Source organism: Oncorhynchus mykiss, chromosome 25 (assembly GCF_057628025.1).
Source record: "Oncorhynchus mykiss isolate SJ-2025 chromosome 25, ASM5762802v1, whole genome shotgun sequence".
Classification (NCBI taxonomy): domain Eukaryota; kingdom Metazoa; phylum Chordata; class Actinopteri; order Salmoniformes; family Salmonidae; genus Oncorhynchus; species Oncorhynchus mykiss.
The window spans coordinates 4,271,988-4,295,423 of NC_143046.1; the positions used below are offsets into that span (position 1 = coordinate 4,271,988).

The window sequence follows — 23,436 nt, forward strand, 5'->3', positions numbered from 1 at the left end:
TACAGTATAGTGGACAGTATAGTGGAGTACATTATAGTGGAGTACAGTATAGTGGACAGTATAGTGGAGTACATTATAGTGGAGTACAGTATAGTATAGTGGACAGTATGGTGGACAATGTAGTGGACAGTGTAGTGGACAGTATGGTGGACAGTATAGTGGACAGTATGGTGGACAGTATAGTGTAGTGGACAGTATAGTATAGTGGACAGTACAGTATAGTGGACAGTATGGTGAGCAGTACAGTATAGTGGACAGCACAGTATGGTGGACAGTACAGTATATGGACAGTATAGTGGACAGTACAGTATAGTGGACAGTATAGTGGACAGTACAGTATAGTATAGTGGACAGTACAGTATAGTGGACAGTATGGTGAGCAGTACAGTATAGTGGACAGCACAGCATAGTGGACAGTATAGTGGACAGTACAGTATAGTGGACAGTACAGTATAGTGGACAGTACAGTATAGTGGACAGTATGGTGGACAGTACAGTATAGTGGACAGTACAGTATGGTGGACAGTATGGTGGACAGTATGGTGGACAGTACAGTATAGTGGACAGTATAGTGGACAGTATAGTGGACAGTATAGTATAGTGGACAGTATAGTGGACAGTATAGTGGACAGTACAGTATAGTGGACAGTACGGTGGACAGTACAGTATAGTGGACAGTACAGTATAGTGGACAGTAAAGTATAGTGGACAGTACAGTATAGTGGACAGTATGGTGGACAGTACAGTATAGTGGACAGTACAGTATAGTGGACAGTATAGTGGACAGTATGGTGGACAGTACAGTATAGTGGACAGTATAGTGGACAGTATAGTGGACAGTACAGTATAGTGGACAGTATGGTGGACAGTAGAGTATAGTGGACAGTATAGTATAGTGGACAGTACAGTGTAGTGGACAGTACAGTATAGTGGACAGTACAGTGGACAGTATAGTGGACAGTACAGTATAGTGGACAGCACAGTATAGTGGACAGCACAGTATAGTGGACAGTATAGTGGACAGTATGGTGGAGTACAGTATAGTGGACAGTACAGTATAGTGGACAGTACAGTATAGTGGACAGTATGGTGGAGTACAGTATAGTGGACAGTACAGTATAGTGGACAGTACAGTATAGTGGACAGTATGGTGGACAGTATGGTGGAGTACAGTATAGTGGACAGTATAGTGGACCGTACAGTATAGTGGACAATTTAGGGGACAGTATAGTGGACAGTACAGTATAGTGGACAGTATAGTGGACAGTACAGTATAGTGGACAGTATAGTGGACAGTATAGGGGACAGTATAGTGGACAGTATAGTGGACAGTATAGGGGACAGTATAGTGGACAGTATAGTGGACAGTATAGGGGACAGTATAGTGGACAGTATGGTGGACAGTATGGTGGACAGTATGGTGGAGTACAGTATAGTGGACAGTATAGTGGACAGTATAGGGGACAGTATGGTGGAGTACAGTATAGTGGACAGTATAGTGGACAGTATGGTGGAGTACAGTATAGTGGACAGTATAGTGGACAGTATAGAGGACAGTATAGGGGACAGTATAGGGTACAGTATAGGGTACAGTATGGTGGACAGTATGGTGGAGTACAGTATATTGGACAGTATAGTGGACAGTATAGTGGACAGTATAGGGGACAGTATAGTGGACAGTATAGGGGACAGTATAGTGGACAGTATAGGGGACAGTATAGGGGACAGTATAGGGGACAGTATAGTGGACAGTATGGTGGAGTACAGTATAGTGGACAGTATAGTGGACAGTATAGTGGACAGTATGGTGGAGTACAGTATAGTGGACAGTATAGTGGACAGTATAGGGGACAGTATAGGGGACAGTATAGTGGACAGTATAGGGGACAGTATAGGGGACAGTATAGTGGACAGTATGGTGGAGTACAGTATAGTGGACAGTATAGTGGACAGTATAGGGGACAGTATGGTGGACAGTATAGTGGACAGGATGGTGGACAGTATGGTGGAGTACAGTATAGTGGACAGTATAGTGGACAGTATAGGGGACAGTATAGTGGACAGTATGGTGGAGTACAGTATAGTGGACAGTATAGTGGACAGTATAGGGGACAGTATAGTGGACAGTATGGTGGACAGTATAGGGGACAGTATAGTGGACAGTATGGTGGAGTACAGTATAGTGGACAGTATAGTGGACAGTATAGTGGACAGTATAGTGGACAGTATGGTGGACAGTATGGTGGAGTACAGTATAGTGGACAGTATAGTGGACAGTATGGTGGACAGTATGGTGGACAGTATGGTGGACAGTATAGTGGACAGGATGGTGGAGTACAGCAAAGAAGGAAGAAAGATACATGACAGAAAGCAGGGGGAGGAGGACCTGTTTTCAGATAACAGCGGTACAGATTTATTTATCTTATCAGAGGGAGGTGCCTGAAGAACAAGTTGAGTTCAGAACATGAAAACAGAAAAAAAGATAGACCTGAAAACACAGATCTAATAAAGACAGTGTTTACAGATCAAAAGACGACGGAACTAGAACTACAAAATCAGAACTAGAACTACAAAATCAGAACTAGAACTACAGAATCAGAACTAGAACTACACAATCAGAACAAGAACTACAAAGTCAGAACTAGAACTACAGAATCAGAACTAGAACTACAAAATCAGAACAAGAACTACAAAGTCAGAACTAGAACTACAGAATCAGAACAAGAACTACAAAATCAGAACTAGAACTACAAAATCAGAACTACAAAATCAGAACTAGAACTACCGAATCAGAACTAGAACTACAAAATCAGAACTAGAACTACAAAATCAGAACTAGAACTACAAAATCAGAACTAGAACTACCGAATCAGAACTAGAACTACAGAATCAGAATAACAGAATAAAGAATAGAACAGGAAGAACAGCCTGAATAGTGCTGTTCCAACAGTGTGCTCCTCCTCCTCCTCCTCAGATAACTCTGAGTAACATACAACCCAGCCCTGGGTCAGATACATACGTCAAATACTGTAGAAATCTTGAGGTGCACTTGATTTGGGACAGGCCCGAAGTTCAACCCCCCCCAATCAATCAATCAATCAATCAATGTATTTGACGTATGTGGTGGCTCCCAAGTCTGCTACAAACACAAGGTTATCAACACTGACTCCTCAAGTCAAGGAGGTGACAGACGTATTGATTAGTGATCATAGATTCTCTATTTGATCGATCAAATGAACTTGTTTCTTCTTCCTCCCTCTGTATATCTGACGGGTGTGTTATCTGCCATTCGTTGAATATCGGGCTATCATCGTCTGAGTCGTCGTCGTGATGGCTGTCGATCGCTTAGGGCTCAGGCCCGGCTTTGCATGTTGCCGTGGTGAGGCTCAGGACTTGATGTTGAGGGCGCGTGCGGACCTCTCGTGGTGCCAGTCCCTCAGACGGGCGTAACGGGGGCTCTTAATCTCTGTAAGGAACTTTTCCCTAACCACCCAGAGAGAAAGAGCGAGAGAGAGGTGGAGAGAGAGAAAAGTGGGAGGAAATGAAGACAGAAATATGTCGAACAGACAGAGAATTCACCATGCAACGGTAAAACTACATCACAACTCATTACAGTAAAACTACATCACAACTCATTATGGTAAAACCACATCACAACTCATTACGGTAAAACTACATCACAACTCATTACGGTAAAACTACATCACAACTCATTACGGTAAAACCACTTCACAACTCATTACGGTAAAACTACATCACAACTCATTACGGTAAAACTACATCACAACTCATTACGGTAAAACTACATCACAACTCATTACGGTAAAACTACATCACAACTCATTACGGTAAAGCTACATCACAACTCATTACGGTAAAACTACATCACAACTCATTACGGTAAAACTACATCACAACTCATTACGGTAAAACCACATCACAACTCATTACGGTAAAACTACATCACAACTCATTACGGTAAAACCACTTCACAACTCATTACGGTAAAACTACATCACAACTCATTACGGTAAAACCACTTCACAACTCATTACGGTAAAACCACTTCACAACTCATTACGGTAAAACCACATCACAACTCATTACGGTAAAACCACTTCACAACTCATTACGGTAAAACCACTTCACAACTCATTACGGTAAAACCACATCACAACTCATTACGGTAAAACCACTTCACAACTCATTACGGTAAAACCACTTCACAACTCATTACGGTAAAACTACATCACAACTCATTACGGTAAAACTACATCACAACTCATTACGGTAAAACTACATCACAACTCATTACGGTAAAACTACATCACAACTCATTACGGTAAAACTACATCACAACTCATTACGGTAAAACTACATCACAACTCATTACGGTAAAACCACATCACAACTCATTACGGTAAAACTACATCACAACTCATTACGGTAAAACTACATCACAACTCATTACGGTAAAACTACATCACAACTCATTACGGTAAAACTACATCACAACTCATTACGGTAAAACTACATCACAACTCATTACGGTAAAACTACATCACAACTCATTACGGTAAAACTACATCACAACTCATTACGGTAAAACCACATCACAACTCATTACGGTAAAACTACATCACAACTCATTACGGTAAAACCACATCACAACTCATTACGGTAAAACTACATCACAACTCATTACGGTAAAACCACATCACAACTCATTACGGTAAAACTACATCACAACTCATTACGGTAAAACTACATCACAACTCATTACGGTAAAACTACATCACAACTCATTACGGTAAAACTACATCACAACTCATTACGGTAAAACTACATCACAACTCATTACGGTAAAACCACATCACAACTCATTACGGTAAAACTACATCACAACTCATTACAGTAAAACTACATCACAACTCATTACGGTAAAACCACTTCACAACTCATTACGGTAAAACTACATCACAACTCATTACAGTAAAACCAAATCACAACTCAATACGGGAAAGTGGTCCTGGAAAAAAGATTTGTATATCTCACCAAACCACCTGTATAACTCACCAAACCACCTGTATATCTCACCAAACCACCTGTACAACTCACCAAACCACCTGTACAACTCACCAAACCACCTGTACATCTCACCAAACCACCTGTATAACTCACCAAACCACCTGTATAACTCACCAAACCACCTGTACAACTCACCAAACCACCTGTACATCTCACCAAACCACCTGTACATCTCACCAAACCACCTGTATATCTCACCAAACCACCTATATATCTCGCCAAACCACCTGTATATCTCACCAAACCACCTGTATATCTCACCAAACCACCTGTATATCTCACCAAACCACCTGTATATCTCACCAAACCACCTGTATAACTCACCAAACCACCTGTATAACTCACCAAACCACCTGTATAACTCACCAAACCACCTGTATATCTCACCAAACCACCTGTATATCTCACCACCTGCTGTCTATAAGTCTCTAACTCAACTGTTGAGTTCTACTAGACGTCTTTAAAGACGAACTCAGCGAGATGAAGACATCACCATCATCGACCTGTGGCATGGCCCACATTGGGAAGTAGGACGTTTTGTGTGACATGATTCATCTTGCAGAGTGTACCTTTATCGGTAGCTGGAACACACAAGCATGTCAGCATCGGCCATAACTTTACAGTAGCACACTTCACAACACAGCCTTTAAACACACAGACTAAACCAGAGTCAGCTGTAGATATCACACAGACTAAACCAGAGTCAGCTGTAGATATCACACAGACTAAACCAGAGTCAGCTGTAGATATCACACAGACTAAACCAGAGTCAGCTGTAGATATCACACAGACTAAACCAGAGTCAGCTGTAGATATCACACAGACTAAACCAGAGTCAGCTGTAGATATCACACAGACTAAACCAGAGTCAGCTGTAGATATCACACAGACTAAACCAGTCAGCTGTAGATATCACACAGACTAAACCAGAGTCAGCTGTAGATATCACACAGACTAAACCAGAGTCAGCTGTAGATATCACACAGACTAAACCAGTCAGCTGTAGATATCACACAGACTAAACCAGAGTCAGCTGTAGATATCACACAGCCTAAACCAGAGTCAGCTGTAGATATCACACAGCCTAAACCAGAGTCAGCTGTAGATATCACACAGACCAAACCAGAGTCAGCTGTAGATATCACACAGACCAAACCAGTCAGCTATAGATATCACACAGACTAAACCAGAGTCAGCTGTAGATAACACACAGACCAAACCAGAGTCAGCTGTAGATATCACACAGACTAAACCAGTCAGCTGTAGATATCACACAGACCAAACCAGAGTCAGCTGTAGATATCACACAGACTAAACCAGTCAGCTGTAGATATCACACAGACTAAACCAGAGTCAGCTGTAGATATCACACAGACCAAACCAGTCAGCTGTAGATATCACACAGACCAAACCAGAGTCAGCTGTAGATATCACACAGACTAAACCAGAGTCAGCTGTAGATATCACACAGACTAAACCAGAGTCAGCTGTAGATATCACAGAGACTAAACCAGAGTCAGCTGTAGATATCAAACAGACTAAACCAGAGTCAGCTGTAGATATCACACAGACTAAACCAGAGTCAGCTGTAGATATCACACAGACTAAACCAGAGTCAGCTGTAGATATCACACAGACTAAACCAGAGTCAGCTGTAGATATCACACAGACTAAACCAGAGTCAGCTGTAGATATCACACGGACTAAACCAGAGTCAGCTGTAGATATCACACAGACTAAACCAGTCAGCTGTAGATATCACACAGATTAAACCAGAGTCAGCTGTAGATATCACACAGACTAAACCAGAGTCAGCTGTAGATATCACACAGACCAAACCAGAGTCAGCTGTAGATATCACACAGACCAAACCAGAGTCAGCTGTAGATATCACACAGACCAAACCAGTCAGCTATAGATATCACACAGACTAAACCAGAGTCAGCTGTAGATATCACACAGACCAAACCAGAGTCAGCTGTAGATATCACACAGACTAAACCAGTCAGCTGTAGATATCACACAGACCAAACCAGAGTCAGCTGTAGATATCACACAGACTAAACCAGAGTCAGCTGTAGATATCACACAGACCAAACCAGAGTCAGCTGTAGATATCACACAGACCAAACCAGTCAGCTGTAGATATCACACAGACCAAACAAGAGTCAGCTGTAGATATCACACAGACCAAACCAGAGTCAGCTGTAGATATCACACAGACCAAACCAGAGTCAGCTGTAGATATCACACAGACCAAACCAGAGTCAGCTGTAGATATCACACAGACTAAACCAGTCAGCTGTAGATATCACACAGACCAAACCAGAGTCAGTTGTAGATATCACACAGACCAAACCAGAGTCAGCTGTAGATATCACACAGACCAAACCAGAGTCAGCTGTAGATATCACACAGACCAAACCAGAGTCAGCTGTAGATATCACACAGACCAAACCAGAGTCAGCTGTAGATATCACACAGACTAAACCAGTCAGCTGTAGATATCACAGACTAAACCAGTCAGCTGTAGATATCACACAGACTAAACCAGAGTCAGCTGTAGATATCACACAGACCAAACCAGAGTCAGCTGTAGATATCACACAGACTAAACCAGAGTCAGCTGTAGATATCACACAGACTAAACCAGAGTCAGCTGTAGATATCACAGACTAAACCAGAGTCAGCTGTAGATATCACACAGACTAAACCAGTCAGCTGTAGATATCACAGACTAAACCAGTCAGTTGTAGATATCACACAGACTAAACCAGAGTCAGCTGTAGATATCACACAGACTAAACCAGAGTCAGCTGTAGATATCACACAGACTAAACCAGAGTCAGCTGTAGATATCACACAGACTAAACCAGAGTCAGCTGTAGATATCACACAGACTAAACCAGAGTCAGCTGTAGATAACACACAGACCAAACCAGAGTCAGCTGTAGATATCACACAGACCAAACCAGAGTCAGCTGTAGATATCACACAGACCAAACCAGTCAGCTATAGATATCACACAGACTAAACCAGAGTCAGCTGTAGATATCACACAGACCAAACCAGAGTCAGCTGTAGATATCACACAGACTAAACCAGTCAGCTGTAGATATCACACAGACCAAACCAGAGTCAGCTGTAGATATCACACAGACTAAACCAGAGTCAGCTGTAGATATCACACAGACCAAACCAGAGTCAGCTGTAGATATCACACAGACCAAACCAGTCAGCTGTAGATATCACACAGACCAAACAAGAGTCAGCTGTAGATATCACACAGACCAAACCAGAGTCAGCTGTAGATATCACACAGACCAAACCAGAGTCAGCTGTAGATATCACACAGACCAAACCAGAGTCAGCTGTAGATATCACACAGACTAAACCAGTCAGCTGTAGATATCACACAGACCAAACCAGAGTCAGTTGTAGATATCACACAGACCAAACCAGAGTCAGCTGTAGATATCACACAGACCAAACCAGAGTCAGCTGTAGATATCACACAGACCAAACCAGAGTCAGCTGTAGATATCACACAGACCAAACCAGAGTCAGCTGTAGATATCACACAGACTAAACCAGTCAGCTGTAGATATCACAGACTAAACCAGTCAGCTGTAGATATCACACAGACTAAACCAGAGTCAGCTGTAGATATCACACAGACCAAACCAGAGTCAGCTGTAGATATCACACAGACTAAACCAGAGTCAGCTGTAGATATCACACAGACTAAACCAGAGTCAGCTGTAGATATCACAGACTAAACCAGAGTCAGCTGTAGATATCACACAGACTAAACCAGTCAGCTGTAGATATCACAGACTAAACCAGTCAGTTGTAGATATCACACAGACTAAACCAGAGTCAGCTGTAGATATCACACAGACTAAACCAGAGTCAGCTGTAGATATCACACAGACTAAACCAGAGTCAGCTGTAGATATCACACAGACTAAACCAGAGTCAGCTGTAGATATCACACAGACTAAACCAGTCAGCTGTAGATATCACACAGACTAAACCAGTCAGCTGTAGATATCACACAGACCAAACCAGAGTCAGCTGTAGATATCACACAGACTAAACCAGAGTCAGCTGTAGATATCACACAGACTAAACCAGAGTCAGCTGTAGATATCACACAGACTAAACCAGTCAGCTGTAGATATCACAGACTAAACCAGAGTCAGCTGTAGATATCACACAGACTAAACCAGTCAGCTGTAGATATCACACAGACTAAACCAGAGTCAGCTGTAGATATCACACAGACTAAACCAGTCAGCTGTAGATATCACACAGACTAAACCAGAGTCAGCTGTAGATATCACACAGACTAAACCAGTCAGTTGTAGATATCACACAGACTAAACCAGAATCAGCTGTAGATATCACACAGACTAAACCAGAGTCAGCTGTAGATATCACACAGACTAAACCAGAGTCAGCTGTAGATATCACACAGACTAAACCAGAGTCAGCTGTAGATATCACACAGACTAAACCAGAGTCAGCTGTAGATATCACACAGACTAAACCAGTCAGCTGTAGATATCACACAGACTAAACCAGAGTCAGCTGTAGATATCACACAGACTAAACCAGAGTCAGCTGTAGATATCACACAGACTAAACCAGTCAGCTGTAGATATCACACAGACTAAACCAGAGTCAGCTGTAGATATCACACAGACTAAACCAGAGTCAGCTGTAGATATCACACAGACTAAACCAGAGTCAGCTGTAGATATCACACAGACTAAACCAGAGTCAGCTGTAGATATCACACAGACTAAACCAGAGTCAGCTGTAGATATCACACAGACTAAACCAGAGTCAGCTGTAGATATCACACAGACTAAACCAGAGTCAGCTGTAGATAACACACAGACCAAACCAGAGTCAGCTGTAGATATCACACAGACCAAACCAGTCAGCTATAGATATCACACAGACTAAACCAGAGTCAGCTGTAGATATCACACAGACTAAACCAGAGTCAGCTGTAGATATCACACAGACTAAACCAGAGTCAGCTGTAGATATCACACAGACTAAACCAGAGTCAGCTGTAGATATCACACAGACTAAACCAGAGTCAGCTGTAGATATCACACAGACTAAACCAGTCAGCTGTAGATATCACAGACTAAACCAGTCAGTTGTAGATATCACACAGACTAAACCAGAGTCAGCTGTAGATATCACACAGACTAAACCAGAGTCCGCTGTAGATATCACACAGACTAAACCAGTCAGCTATAGATATCACACAGACTAAACCAGAGTCCGCTGTAGATATCACACAGACTAAACCAGTCAGCTATAGATATCACACAGACTAAACCAGAGTCTGCTGTAGATATCACACAGGCATAGCTTTATAAACACACAGGCTTTATAAACACACAGGCTTTATAAACACACAGGCTTTATAAACACACAGGCTGTTTACCTGGCCCTCTTCATTGTCTCATCGTCTGGGTCCTGCACTGAGAGAGCCAGGGGGAAACACAGTATCAGAACGACCCGATTACATTTTACACTGATGTTAAGATAACTATTGACTCCTTTCTGGGGCCACGTGTAAACATTCTCTCCCTCTCTCCTGGGCCTCTAGTCCCATCTGGGGCCCCGTGTAAACGTTCTCTCCCTCTCTCCTGGGCCTCATGTCCCATCTGAGGCCCCATGTAAACGTTCTCTCCCTCTCTCCTGGGCCTCTAGTCCCATCTGGGGCCCCGTGTAAACGTTCTCTCCCTCTCTCCTGGGCCTCATGTCCCATCTGGGGCCCGTGTAAACATTCTCTCCCTCTCTCCTGGGCCTCATGTCCCATCTGGGGCCCCGTGTAAACGTTCTCTCCCGGGCCTCTAGTCCCATCTGGGGCCCTGTGTAAACATTCTCTCCCTCTCTCCTGGGCCTCTAGTCCCATCTGGGGCCCTGTGTAAACATTCTCTCTCTCTCTCCTGGGCCTCTAGTCCCATCTGGGGCCCCGTGTAAACATTCTCTCCCTCTCTCCTGGGCTTCTTGTCCTCTTTGGACCACTGACACCTTTCTCTCAACTACACTTACATGTTTTAAAGAATAGAGAAATGTCAACTGGTATATTATTGTCTATGTACAGTATTGTAACAATGTTCAAGTAGTTGAAGTGTGGAAGGGAAGATAAATATAGTTTCTATTTACAATGTTGTTTGTTCTCCACTGGTTGCCCTTTTCTCATGACAACAGGTCACAAATCTTGCTGCTGTGATGGCACATTGCCGTACTTCGCCGAACAGATATGGGAGTTTATCAATGTTTCATTTATTTTCTAATTCTTTGTGGGTCTGTGTAATCTGAGGGAAATATCTCTCTCTAATATGGTCATACATTGGGCAGGAGGTTAGGAAGTGCAGCTCAGTTTCCACCTAATTTTGTGGGCAGTGAGCACATAGTCTGTCTTCTCTTGAGAGCCGTGTCTGCCTACGGCGGCCTTTCTCAATAGCAAGGCTATGCTCACTGAGTCTGTACATAGTCAAAGCTTTCCTCAAGTTTGGGTCAGTCACAGTGGTCAGGTATTCTGCCAATGTGTACTCTCTGTTTAGGGCCAAATAGCATTCTAGTTTGCTCTGTTTTTTGGTTGATCCTTTCCAATGTGTCAAGTTGTAAAATTGTTATGTTTTTGCTTCCTCATAATATGGTTTAGTCTAAATGTGTTTTCTGTCCTGGGGCTCTGTGGGGTCTGTTCGGTCTAAATGTGTTTCTGTTCTGGGGCTCTGTGGGGTCTGTTTGGTCTAAATGTGTTTCTGTCCTGGGGCTCTGTGGGGTCTGTTTGTGAACAGAGCCCCAGAACCAGCTGGCTGAGGAGATTCATCTCCATGTATATCTCTCTGTAGGTGAGGGATTTGTGGTGGATTTTGTGAATTGTTGGTTGGTTAGTAAGACCCCAGACCTCACAACTATTCTGGGCAACGGGTTCAATAACTGATTGTAGTATTTTGTGCCAGATCCTAATTGGGATGTAGAGTTTTAGGTTCCTTTTGATGGTGTAGAAGGCACATCGTGCCTTGTCTCTTAGATCCTTCAAATCCTTGTGGAAGTTACCTGTGGTGCTGATGTTTAGGCTGAGGTAGGTGTAATTCTTTATGTGCTCTAGGGCAGCCAGTGTCTATTTTTTAATTTGTAATTGTTGTCTTGGCGACTGGACATTTTTTTTTAAGCAATTATTTTTGTCTTACTGAGATTCACTGTCTGGGCCCAGGTCTGTCAGGGCCCAGGTCTGTCAGGGCCCAGGTCTGTCAGGGCCCAGGTCTGTCAGGGCCCAGGTCTGTCAGGGCCCAGGTCTGTCAGGGCCCAGGTCTGTCAGGGCCCAGGTCTGTCTGGGCCCAGGTCTGTCTGGGCCCAGGTCTGTCTGGGCCCAGGTCTGTCTGGGCCCAGGTCTGTCAGGGCCCAGGTCTGTCTGGGCCCAGGTCTGTCAGGGCCCAGGTCTGTCAGGGCCCAGGTCTGTCAGGGCCCAGGTCTGTCAGGGCCCAGGTCTGTCAGGGCACAAGTCTGACAAAATCTGTGCGGAAGATCTAGGTGCTGCTGTAGGCCCTCCTTGGTTGGGGACAGAAGCACCAGATCATCAGCAAACAGGAGACATTTGACTTCAGATTCTAGTAGGGTGAGGTGGAGTGCTGCAGACTTTTCTAGTGCCCTCGCCAATTTGTTGATATTTTTAATGTTGAAGAGGGCCTCTTCTCTCTCGACCACTGACTCACTGTAGTCGGTGCCTGTGAGCTGGGCCAACATACGGAAGGAGCGGGACTGGGTAGTGCCCGTGCGGGGCTGCCAATCCTGAGTGTCCTCGATCAGCCTCTTCTTGCTGCGGTCGTTGGGGATGAACATGGGGATGCCATCCACCCGCAGACCGTGCCTAGTACACACCACAACGTCACCACAATGTTAATATAACGTTGAACGGAACATGCACAGTACACGCTCAACGTTCCAACAACACACTACTATATAGACACACTACTATATAGACACACTACTATATAGACACAGTGTCAATATGTCCCCTCTGGCACCGTGTCAATATGTCCCCTCTGGCACCGTGTCAATATGTCCCCTCTGGCACCGTGTCAATATGTCCCCTCTGGCACCGTGTCAATATGTCCCCTCTGGCACCGTGTCAATATGTCCCCTCTGACACCGTGTCAATATGTCCCCTCTGGCACCGTGTCAATATGTCCCCTCTGACACCGTGTCAATATGTTCTCTCTAGCATGGCTGTAATGACCAGCGGTCAAATAGGTTGGACCATAATGCATCTGTCTCTTACTTCTCGTGTTGGTAAATCTGGTGATCATAGAAAGCTTGATCATCTCTGCAGGGGGGAGGAGGAAGAGGAGTAGATGGGGCAGGGATGAAGAAAATAAGGGGAGAAGAGGCAGGAGGAAGAGGAGAGGGAGGAGGAGAGTGGAAAGAGGGAGGGCAGGAGGAAGAGGAGAGGGGGAGAGAGGGCAGGAGGGAGAGGAGAGGATGAGGAGGGAGGGAGGGCAGGAGGAAGAGGAGAGTAAGAGAGGAGAGGATGAGAGGAGGGAGGGAGGGCGGGCAGGAATAGAGGTTGAGAGGAGGGAGGGCAGGAGGAAGAGGAGAGGGCAGGAGGAAGAGGAGAGGATGAGAGTACGGAGGGAGGAAGGACAGGAGGAAAAGGAGAGGAAGATGATGAGAAGAGAAAATGAGAGGAAGATGAGAAGATAAGTGGGAGGGAGGGCAGGAGGATGAGAGGGAGGGCAGGAGGATGAGAGGGAGAGAGGAGGATGAGAGGGAGGGAGGAGGATGAGAGGGAGGGAGGAGAGGATGAGGAGGGAGGGCATGAGAAAGAGGAGAGGAAGGAGGGAGGGTAGGAGGAAGAGAGGAGAGGATGAGAGAAGGAGAGGAGGGAGGGCAGGAGGAAAAGGAGGGGAAGAGAGGAAAGGAGGGAGGGCAGGAAGAAGAGGAGAGAGAGAGAGAGAGAGAGAGAGAGAGAGGGATGGAGAGAGGAGGAAAGGAGGGAGGGCAGGAGGAAGAGAAGAGTAGTAGAAGAGAGGGAACAACAAATTACAGGAGAATGAGAGACATACTGTTAGATAAAGAATTAATGAACTACAGTGGGGCAAAAAAAGTATTTAGTCAGCCACCAATGCTGCTGGGCAACACGGACTTTCAACTCCCTCCAAAGATTTTCTATGGGGTTGAGATCTGGAGACTGGCTAAACCACTCCAGGACCTTGAAATGCTTCTTACGAAGCCACTCCTTTGTTGCCCGGGCGGTGTGTTGCCACGTTTCATCTTCAATGCCCTTGCTGATGGAAGGAGGTTTTCACTCAAAATCTCACGATACATGGCCCCATTCATGCTTTCCTTTACACGGATCAGTCGTCCTGGTCCCTTTGCAGAAAAACAGCCCCAAAGCATGATGTTTCCACCCCCATGCTTCACAGTAGGTATGGTGTTCTTTGGATGCAACTCAGCATTCTTTGTCCTCCAAACACGACGAATTGAGGTTTTACCAAAAAGTTATATTTTGGTTTCATCTGACCATATGACATTCTCCCAATCTTCTTCTGAATCATCCAAATGCTCTCTAGCAAACTTCAGACGGGCCTGGACATGTACTGGCTTAAGCAGGGGGACACGTCTGGCACTGCAGGATTTGAGTCCCTGGCGGTGTAGTGTGTTACTGATGGTAGGCTTTGTTACTTTGGTCCCAGCTCTCTGCAGGTCATTCACTAGGTCCCCCCATGTGGTTCTGGGATTTTTGCTCACCGTTCTTATGATCATTTTGACCCCACGGGGTAAGATCTAGCGTGGAGCCCCAGATCGAGGGAGATTATCAGTGGTCTTGTATGTCTTCCATTTCCTAATAATTGCTCCCACAGTTGACTTCTTCAAACCAAGCTGTTTACCTATTGAAGATTCAGTCTTCCCAGCCTGGTGCAGGTCTACAATTTTGTTTCTGGTGTCCTTTGACAGCTCTTTGGTCTTGGCCATAGTGGAGTTTGGAGTGTGACTGTTTGAGGTTGTGGACAGGTGTCTTTTATACTGATAACAAGTTCAAACAGGTTCCATTAATACAGGTAACGAGTGGAGGACAGAGGAGCCTCAAAGAAGAAATCTTGCTTGTTTGTACAGGTCTGTGAGAGCCAGAAATCTTGCTTATTTGTAGGTGACCAAATACTTATTTTCCACCATAATTAGCAAATAAATTCATTAAAAATCCTACAAAGTGATTTTCTGGATTTTTTTCCCCTCATTCTGTCTGTGTCTGTCATAGTTGAAGTGTAACTATGATGAAAATTACAGGCCTGTCATCTTTTTAAGTGGGAGAACTTGCACAATTGGTGGCTGACTAAATACTTTTTTTGCCCCACTGTATGTTACTGCTGAACTATGTGGCTGCTGAACATTGTTACTGTTACTACTGCTAAGAGAAAAACCTTCACTAAACATTACTAACCACTAGCTCAGATACTGACAGGAAGTCTATGATTTAACATTCAAGTAAAAAGGAAGTAAAGAGAGTTTACTGACTTCTCATCCATCTGTGGAGTGAAGGAAGAGAAGAAGAAAGAAGGAGAAGAAGAGAGGAGGAGAAGAAGAGAAGGAGAGAGGAGGAGAAGAAGAGAAGGAGAGAGGAGAAGAGAAGTAGAGAGGAGGAGAAGAGAAGTAGAGAGGAGGAGAAGAGAAGGCGAGAGGAGGAGAAGAAGAGAAGGCGAGAGGAGGAGAAGAAGAGGAGAAAGGAGAAGAAGAGAAGGAGAGAGGAGGAGAAGAAGAGAAGGAGAGAGGAGAAGGAGAGAGGAGGAGAAGGAGAGAGGAGGAGAAAAGGAGAAGAGAGAACAGAAAGAAGATGGGGGGGGTCAGTTTGGAAAAACAAGACAACAGTTTTGTTAGAACTTGTCAAATCGACAATAGTTGCAGAGAACAGTCAACAGCGAGGAGACAGAGTCGTTGTGGGATGCAGAGTATCGTGCAGTGGGGTGAAAACACACACAGGTTTTCATTGTTGACGGGTTCTGTCAGAGACACACAGCACGGGGTGTTCAGAGTGACACACACACAAAAGGCAGGCTGTGTGACACATCTGGAACGCGTCGTGTCCCCGTCTCCCACTCCCTGATTCAGAACAGATCCGTTTCAAGTTGATGTCTGCATTGAGTGTTTGCCTAACTTCTAAAACTATTTATTTATTTAAACACTTTATTTATTTAAACACTTTTTTTTCAATAAATATCTGACCTGTATATTTAAATCCATCAAATGGTGTACAATTCCAATATCTACGCAGAAAGTAAAGTTATTTACGACCGACCAGAAAGCCAAATTATGTCCCTTGCGTTCTATAACAATGCCGTAATAAATGGAGTGTGATTGGACTGATGACATCATGACAGCTCTGTGCAAATACACCAGACCTGCTAGTGTACAACATGCCTAGACATTGGACACGTTCCCTGCTTTGTTCCGTATCACCCAAACGATCTATCACGCCCATAAACTAGATTACTACTGTCTGGTGGAAAGGCCTCAAATTCAACCTGGTTTTCTGAAGAAGTAAAAATATGCCAGAAGGATTGGGGATATATTCCATTTCAACACAGCCAATTCAGGAAGTAAACTGGTAATTCCAATTTTCCTCAAAGTTTCTCGATGAGGAACAATTGGAATTTCCGTTTACTTCCTAAATGGAAAAGGAATTGACCCGAACCCTACAGAACGCTGTTTGCGTATTTACACGTAAAAAAAAAGTTACGTCGAATTAACACTATTCGACGCGTCAGCTTTAGCTTGGTACCTGTCTGGAAGCAATGCAACCAGCCTTAAAACGATGACCAGAAACTGAAATAATTTTCAATATTCTTAGCAATGACTAAGTATTAGCTAGGCAGCCACTTGTTCATGAACTTAACTGGGCCGGCTAGATAACGAAGTAAACAAGCTAGCCAGTTACCTAGCCTTGTTGCCGCAAGCTAACGTTAAATGTGACCATTACCAACCAAATACAAACACTGTCTTATAAATTAGGAGGTATTTTAGACGACAACGTCTAGCTAGATAGTTAGCCAAATATAGCTACTGAAACAGATATCATTTTGATATGTTATAGGGGGAAAACATTGTCTACATCCATCAGCTATCTTTTTTTCCCTGACCAACACCGTCCCAGAGTCTGACTCGTTTGGCAGCGGCAGGTACGTAAGACAAACCATTACCAGCGTCATAACGAACTGGTGAATCGCTGTTAGATATGAAATATGAGTGATGGTGTAATAAATATGTAATAACTTCGTGAAGAAAAAAAAACAAAACATTTATGAACGTGTTCAATTATTAAAATGTGACATTCAGTCATATTCAGGTTCTTGATTTGGTCAACAAGCTTAGCTGATACGTCAAATAGTGTTATTTGGCGTGCATCTTTTTTTTTTTAACTGAAAAACGCCAAGACCCAAATGGTATCCCGTATAACCCTGCCTTGTAGCAGGTCACAGATTCGTTCTGAACAGGAACAGGAGGAGTTATCCTCTGTCATAAAGAAAACAGCTGTGTGAAGGAGTGGCAATTTAGTATCCTGCTGAATAATGTGGAGGGCAACCTAATCCACAAAACATACTGGAGGACAGACGGCTGGAGGACTGACGGCTGGAGGACAGACGGCTGGAGGACAGACGGCTGGAGGACAGACGGCTGGAGGACAGACGGCTGGAGGACAGACGGCTGGAGGACAGACTACTCCTTTAAACTTCAAGTACTTAAGTGGGTAATTTAGAAACTTTTCAAAAACAACTTTATACTGCATCTTTAAAACTGTTTACAACAATTGTGTTTACAACAATTGTATGACTCTTCATAGATGAGATTCATATGGCCTTGTAAAAAACTGTTGGAAGTTGGAGCTTTTTCACAATAGCGTCAACCGTTTCTAGTGTTATAAACCCTCATTTTCTCTTTCTCAGTAATGCTGTGCTTGAGACACAGAATACAGACGTGGCCTCAACTGTTCATAACAACTTGCTCGTGTTTCTAACCTTTATCTCTCTCTATCTATGACGTGTTTTAGACCGTGGAAGAATGAGCGCTATACAGGCCAGGGGTTCAGGTCCGTGTGACTTCTCCAAGTAAGGCTAGTTCGGTAACGCAGCACCACCACAGTAAAAACCATCCTGACAGCTCAGCAGATTCTAAACGAAAGGATCCTGAGCACAGCACAGCTAAATACAGTCACAGACAACATCTAGACCTTTCCAAAAAGTCAGACCTTAACCCATCCTATCCCTTCCCCCAACCGTAAACCCCGGACCGTGAACCAAGTATCAGGCATGGAACAAGGTTAGCAAACTCCTTCAAACTTTCCCCAAACTGCCAGGTTATCTAGAAATCCTGATCAGAGGACTCTGGATTTCCTACCTACTCCCTCCTGATTGGAGGAATCTTCCAAAAGGGTTTGTAGAAAAGCCTGGATATCCCCCCCCCCCACCCATGTGGAACAGTAACTCCTGGTCAGACCACCCTGTGTAGTTTAAGGCCCCCCCCCCCATCTGGAACAGTAACTCCTGGTCAGACCACCCTGTGTAGTTTAAGGCCCCCTCCCATCTGGAACAGTAACACCTGGTCAGACCACCCTGTGTAGTTTAAGCCCCCCCCCCCCCCCTCCCATCTGGAACAGTAACTCCTGGTCAGACCACCCTGTGTAGTTTAAGGCCCCTCCCCATCTGGAACAGTAACACCTGGTCAGACCACCCTGTGTAGTTTAAGGCCCCTCCCATCTGGAACACTAACACCTGGTCAGACCACCCTGTGTAGTTTAAGGCCCCTCCCATCTGGAACAGTGACTCCTGGTCAGACCACCCTGAAAGTTTAAGCCCACCCCCCCCCCCCCCCATCTGGAACAGTAACACCTGGTCAGACCACCCTGTGTAGTATAAGGCCCCCCCCTCCCATCTGGAACAGTAACTCCTGGTCAGACCACCCTGTGTAGTTTAAGCCCCCCACCCCTCCCATCTGGAACAGTAACACCTGGTCAGACCACCCTGTGTAGTTTAAGGCCCCCCCCCCCCTCCCATCTGGAACAGTAACACCTGGTCAGACCACCCTGTGTAGTTTAAGCCCCCCCCTCATCTGGAACAGTAACACCTGGTCAGACCACCCTGTGTAGTTTAAGCCCCCCCCCCCCCCATCTGGAACAGTAACACCTGGTCAGACCACCCTGTGTAGTTTAAGGCCCCCCCCCCCTCCCATCTGGAACAGTAACTCCTGGTCAGACCACCCTGTGTAGTTTAAGGCCCCTCCCATCTGGAACAGTAACACCTGGTCAGACCACCCTGTGTAGTTTAAGCCCCCCCCCCTCCCATCTGGAACAGTAACACCTGGTCAGACCACCCTGTGTAGTTTAAGGCCCCCCCCCCCTCCCATCTGGAACAGTAACTCCTGGTCAGACCACCCTGTGTAGTTTAAGGCCCCTCCCCATCTGGAACAGTAACACCTGGTCAGACCACCCTGTGTAGTTTAAGGCCCCTCCCATCTGGAACACTAACACCTGGTCAGACCACCCTGTGTAGTTTAAGGCCCCCCCCCCCCCCATCTGGAACACTAACACCTGGTCAGACCACCCTGTGTAGTTTAAGGCCCCTCCCCATCTGGAACAGTAACACCTGGTCAGACCACCCTGTGTAGTTTAAGGCCCCCCCCCATCTGGAACAGTAACACCTGGTCAGAACACCCTGTGTAGTTTAAGGCCCCTCCCATCTGGAACAGTAACACCTGGTCAGACCACCCTGTGTAGTTTAAGGCCCCTCCCATCTGGAACAGTAACACCTGGTCAGACCACCCTGTGTAGTTTAAGGCCCCCCCCCCCATCTGGAACAGTAACTCCTGGTCAGACCACCCTGTGTAGTTTAAGGCCCCTCCCATCTGGAACAGTAACTCCTGGTCAGACCACCCTGTGTAGTTTAAGCCCCCCCCTCCTCCCATCTGGAACAGTAACTCCTGGTCAGACCACCCTGTGTAGTTTAAGGCCCCCCCCCCCATCTGGAACAGTAACTCCTGGTCAGACCACCCTGTGTAGTTTAAGCCCCCCCCCCTCCCATCTGGAACAGTAACACCTGGTCAGACCACCCTGTGTAGTTTAAGGCCCCCCCCCCCTCCCATCTGGAACAGTAACTCCTGGTCAGACCACCCTGTGTAGTTTAAGGCCCCCCCCCCCATCTGGAACAGTAACTCCTGGTCAGACCACCCTGTGTAGTTTAAGGCCCCCCCCCCCTCCCATCTGGAACAGTAACACCTGGTCAGACCACCCTGTGTAGTTTAAGGCCCCTCCCATCTGGAACAGTAACACCTGGTCAGACCACCCTGTGTAGTTTAAGGCCCCCCCCCCCTCCCATCTGGAACAGTAACTCCTGGTCAGACCACCCTGTGTAGTTTAAGGCCCCTCCCCATCTGGAACAGTAACACCTGGTCAGACCACCCTGTGTAGTTTAAGGCCCCTCCCATCTGGAACACTAACACCTGGTCAGACCACCCTGTGTAGTTTAAGGCCCCCCCCCCCCCATCTGGAACACTAACACCTGGTCAGACCACCCTGTGTAGTTTAAGGCCCCTCCCCATCTGGAACAGTAACACCTGGTCAGACCACCCTGTGTAGTTTAAGGCCCCCCCCCATCTGGAACAGTAACACCTGGTCAGAACACCCTGTGTAGTTTAAGGCCCCTCCCATCTGGAACAGTAACACCTGGTCAGACCACCCTGTGTAGTTTAAGGCCCCTCCCATCTGGAACAGTAACACCTGGTCAGACCACCCTGTGTAGTTTAAGGCCCCCCCCCCCATCTGGAACAGTAACTCCTGGTCAGACCACCCTGTGTAGTTTAAGGCCCCTCCCATCTGGAACAGTAACTCCTGGTCAGACCACCCTGTGTAGTTTAAGCCCCCCCCTCCTCCCATCTGGAACAGTAACTCCTGGTCAGACCACCCTGTGTAGTTTAAGGCCCCCTCCCCCCCCCCATCTGGAACAGTACCACCTGGTCAGACCACCCTGTGTAGTTTAAGCCCCCCCCCCTCCCATCTGGAACAGTAACACCTGGTCAGACCACCCTGTGTAGTTTAAGGCCCCCCCCCCCTCCCATCTGGAACAGTAACTCCTGGTCAGACCACCCTGTGTAGTTTAAGGCCCCCCCCCCCATCTGGAACAGTAACTCCTGGTCAGACCACCCTGTGTAGTTTAAGGCCCCCCCCCCCCTCCCATCTGGAACAGTAACACCTGGTCAGACCACCCTGTGTAGTTTAAGGCCCCTCCCATCTGGAACAGTAACACCTGGTCAGACCACCCTGTGTAGTTTAAGGCCCCCCCCCCCTCCCATCTGGAACAGTAACACCTGGTCAGACCACCCTGTGTAGTTTAAGGCCCCCCCCATCTGGAACAGTAACTCCTGGTCAGACCACCCTGTGTAGTTTAAGGCCCCCCCCCCTCCCATCTGGAACAGTAACACCTGGTCAGACCACCCTGTGTAGTTTAAGGCCCCCCCCCCCCCTTCCCATCTGGAACAGTAACTCCTGGCCAGACCACCGTGTGTAGTTTAAGGCCCCCCCCCCCCCCCCCCTTCCCATCTGGAACAGTAACTCCTGGTCAGACCACCCTGTGTAGTTTAAGGCCCCTCCCATCTGGAACAGTAACACCTGGTCAGACCACCCTGTGTAGTTTAAGCCCCCCCCCCCCCCCCCATCTGGAACAGTAACACCTGGTCAGACCACCCTGTGTAGTTTAAGGCCCCCCCCCCCTCCTCCCCTCCCATCTGGAACAGTAACACCTGGTCAGACCACCCTGTGTAGTTTAAGGCCCCCCCCCCTCCCATCTGGAACAGTCTCTCTCTAGCCAATAAGACAAAGATAATGTTCTCTCTCTAGCCAATAAGACAAAGAGAATGTTCTCTCTCTAGCCAATAAGACAAAGAGAATGTTCTCTCTCTAGCCAATAAGACGAAGAGAATGTTCTCTCTCTAGCCAATAAGACAAATATAATGTTCTCTCTCTAGCCAATAAGACAAATAGAATGTTCTCTCTCTAGCCAATAAGACAAATAGAATGTTCTCTCTCTAGCCAATAAGACAAAGAGAATGTTCTCTCTCTCTAGCCAATAAAACAAAGAGAATGTTCTCTCTCTCTAGCCAATAAGACAAAGAGAATGTTCTCTCTCTCTAGCCAATAAGACAAAGAGAATGTTCTCTCTCTAAATCAAATCAAATCAAATTTTATTTGTCACATACACATGGTTAGCAGATGTTAATGCGAGTGTAGCGAAATGCTTGTGCTTCTAGTTCCGACAATGCAGTAATAACAAGTAATCTAACTAACAATTCCAAAACTACTGTCTTGTACACAGTGTAAGGGGATAAAGAATATGTACATAAGGATATATGAATGAGTGATGGTACAGAGCAGCATAGGCAAGATACAGTAGATGGTATCGGGTACAGTATGTACAAATGAGATGAGTATGTAAACAAAGTGGCATAGTATAGTATAAAGTGGCTAGTGATACATGTATTACATAAGGATACCGTCGATGATATAGAGTACAGTATATACGTATGCATATGAGATGAATAATGTAGGGTAAGTAACATTTATATAAGGTAGCATTGTTTAAAGTGGCTAGTGATATATTTACATCATTTCCCATCAATTCCCATTATTAAAGTGGCTGGAGTTGAGTCAGTGTCAGTGTGTTGGCAGCAGCCACTCAGTGTTAGTGGTGGCTGTTTAACAGTCTGATGGCCTTGAGATAGAAGCTGTTTTTCAGTCTCTCGGTCCCAGCTTTGATGCACCTGTACTGACCTCGCCTTCTGGATGATAGCGGGGTGAACAGGCAGTGGCTCGGGTGGTTGATGTCCTTGATGATCTTTATGGCCTTCCTGTGACATCGGGTGGTGTAGGTGTCCTGGAGGGCAGGTAGTTTGCCCCCGGTGATGCGTTGTGCAGACTTCACTACCCTCTGGAGAGCCTTACGGTTGAGGGCGGTGCAGTTGCCATACCAGGCGGTGATACAGCCCACCAGGATGCTCTCGATTGTGCATCTGTAGAAGTTTGTGAGTGCTTTTGGTGACAAGCCGAATTTCTTCAGCCTCCTGAGGTTGAAGAGGCGCTGCTGCGCCTTCTTCACGATGCTGTCTGTGTGAGTGGACCAATTCAGTTTGTCTGTGATGTGTATGCCGAGGAACTTAAAACTTGCTACCCTCTCCACTACTGTTCCATCGATGTGGATAGGGGGGTGTTCCCTCTGCTGTTTCCTGAAGTCCACAATCATCTCCTTAGTTTTGTTGACGTTGAGTGTGAGG

At 45.8% G+C, this 23,436-nt stretch overlaps 1 protein-coding gene across 8 annotated transcripts in view; it reads right to left on the bottom strand.

Annotated features, from left to right (window-relative positions):
* LOC110489654 (PDZ and LIM domain protein 7) overlaps positions 1–23,436 on the bottom strand; it is a 94,255-nt gene that overhangs the window by 21,801 nt on the left and 49,018 nt on the right. For 2 of the 8 annotated variants that reach the window (XM_090220065.1, XM_090220067.1), the window contains exons 6-9: positions 13,409–13,453; positions 12,843–12,997; positions 10,559–10,595; positions 2,378–3,483 (exon numbers count right to left, since the gene is read on the bottom strand). The exons of 4 other annotated variants lie outside the window; for them this stretch is intronic. In XM_090220065.1, the coding sequence (XP_090076191.1) occupies positions 3,387–3,483; positions 10,559–10,595; positions 12,843–12,997; positions 13,409–13,453 (334 nt within the window). In that variant the 3' untranslated portion in view covers positions 2,378–3,386. Of the gene's footprint in view, positions 1–2,377; positions 3,484–10,558; positions 10,596–12,842; positions 12,998–13,408; positions 13,454–23,436 lie in introns of those variants that run through there. 2 more of the 8 variants (XM_090220066.1, XM_090220068.1) reach the window with 2 other exon arrangements.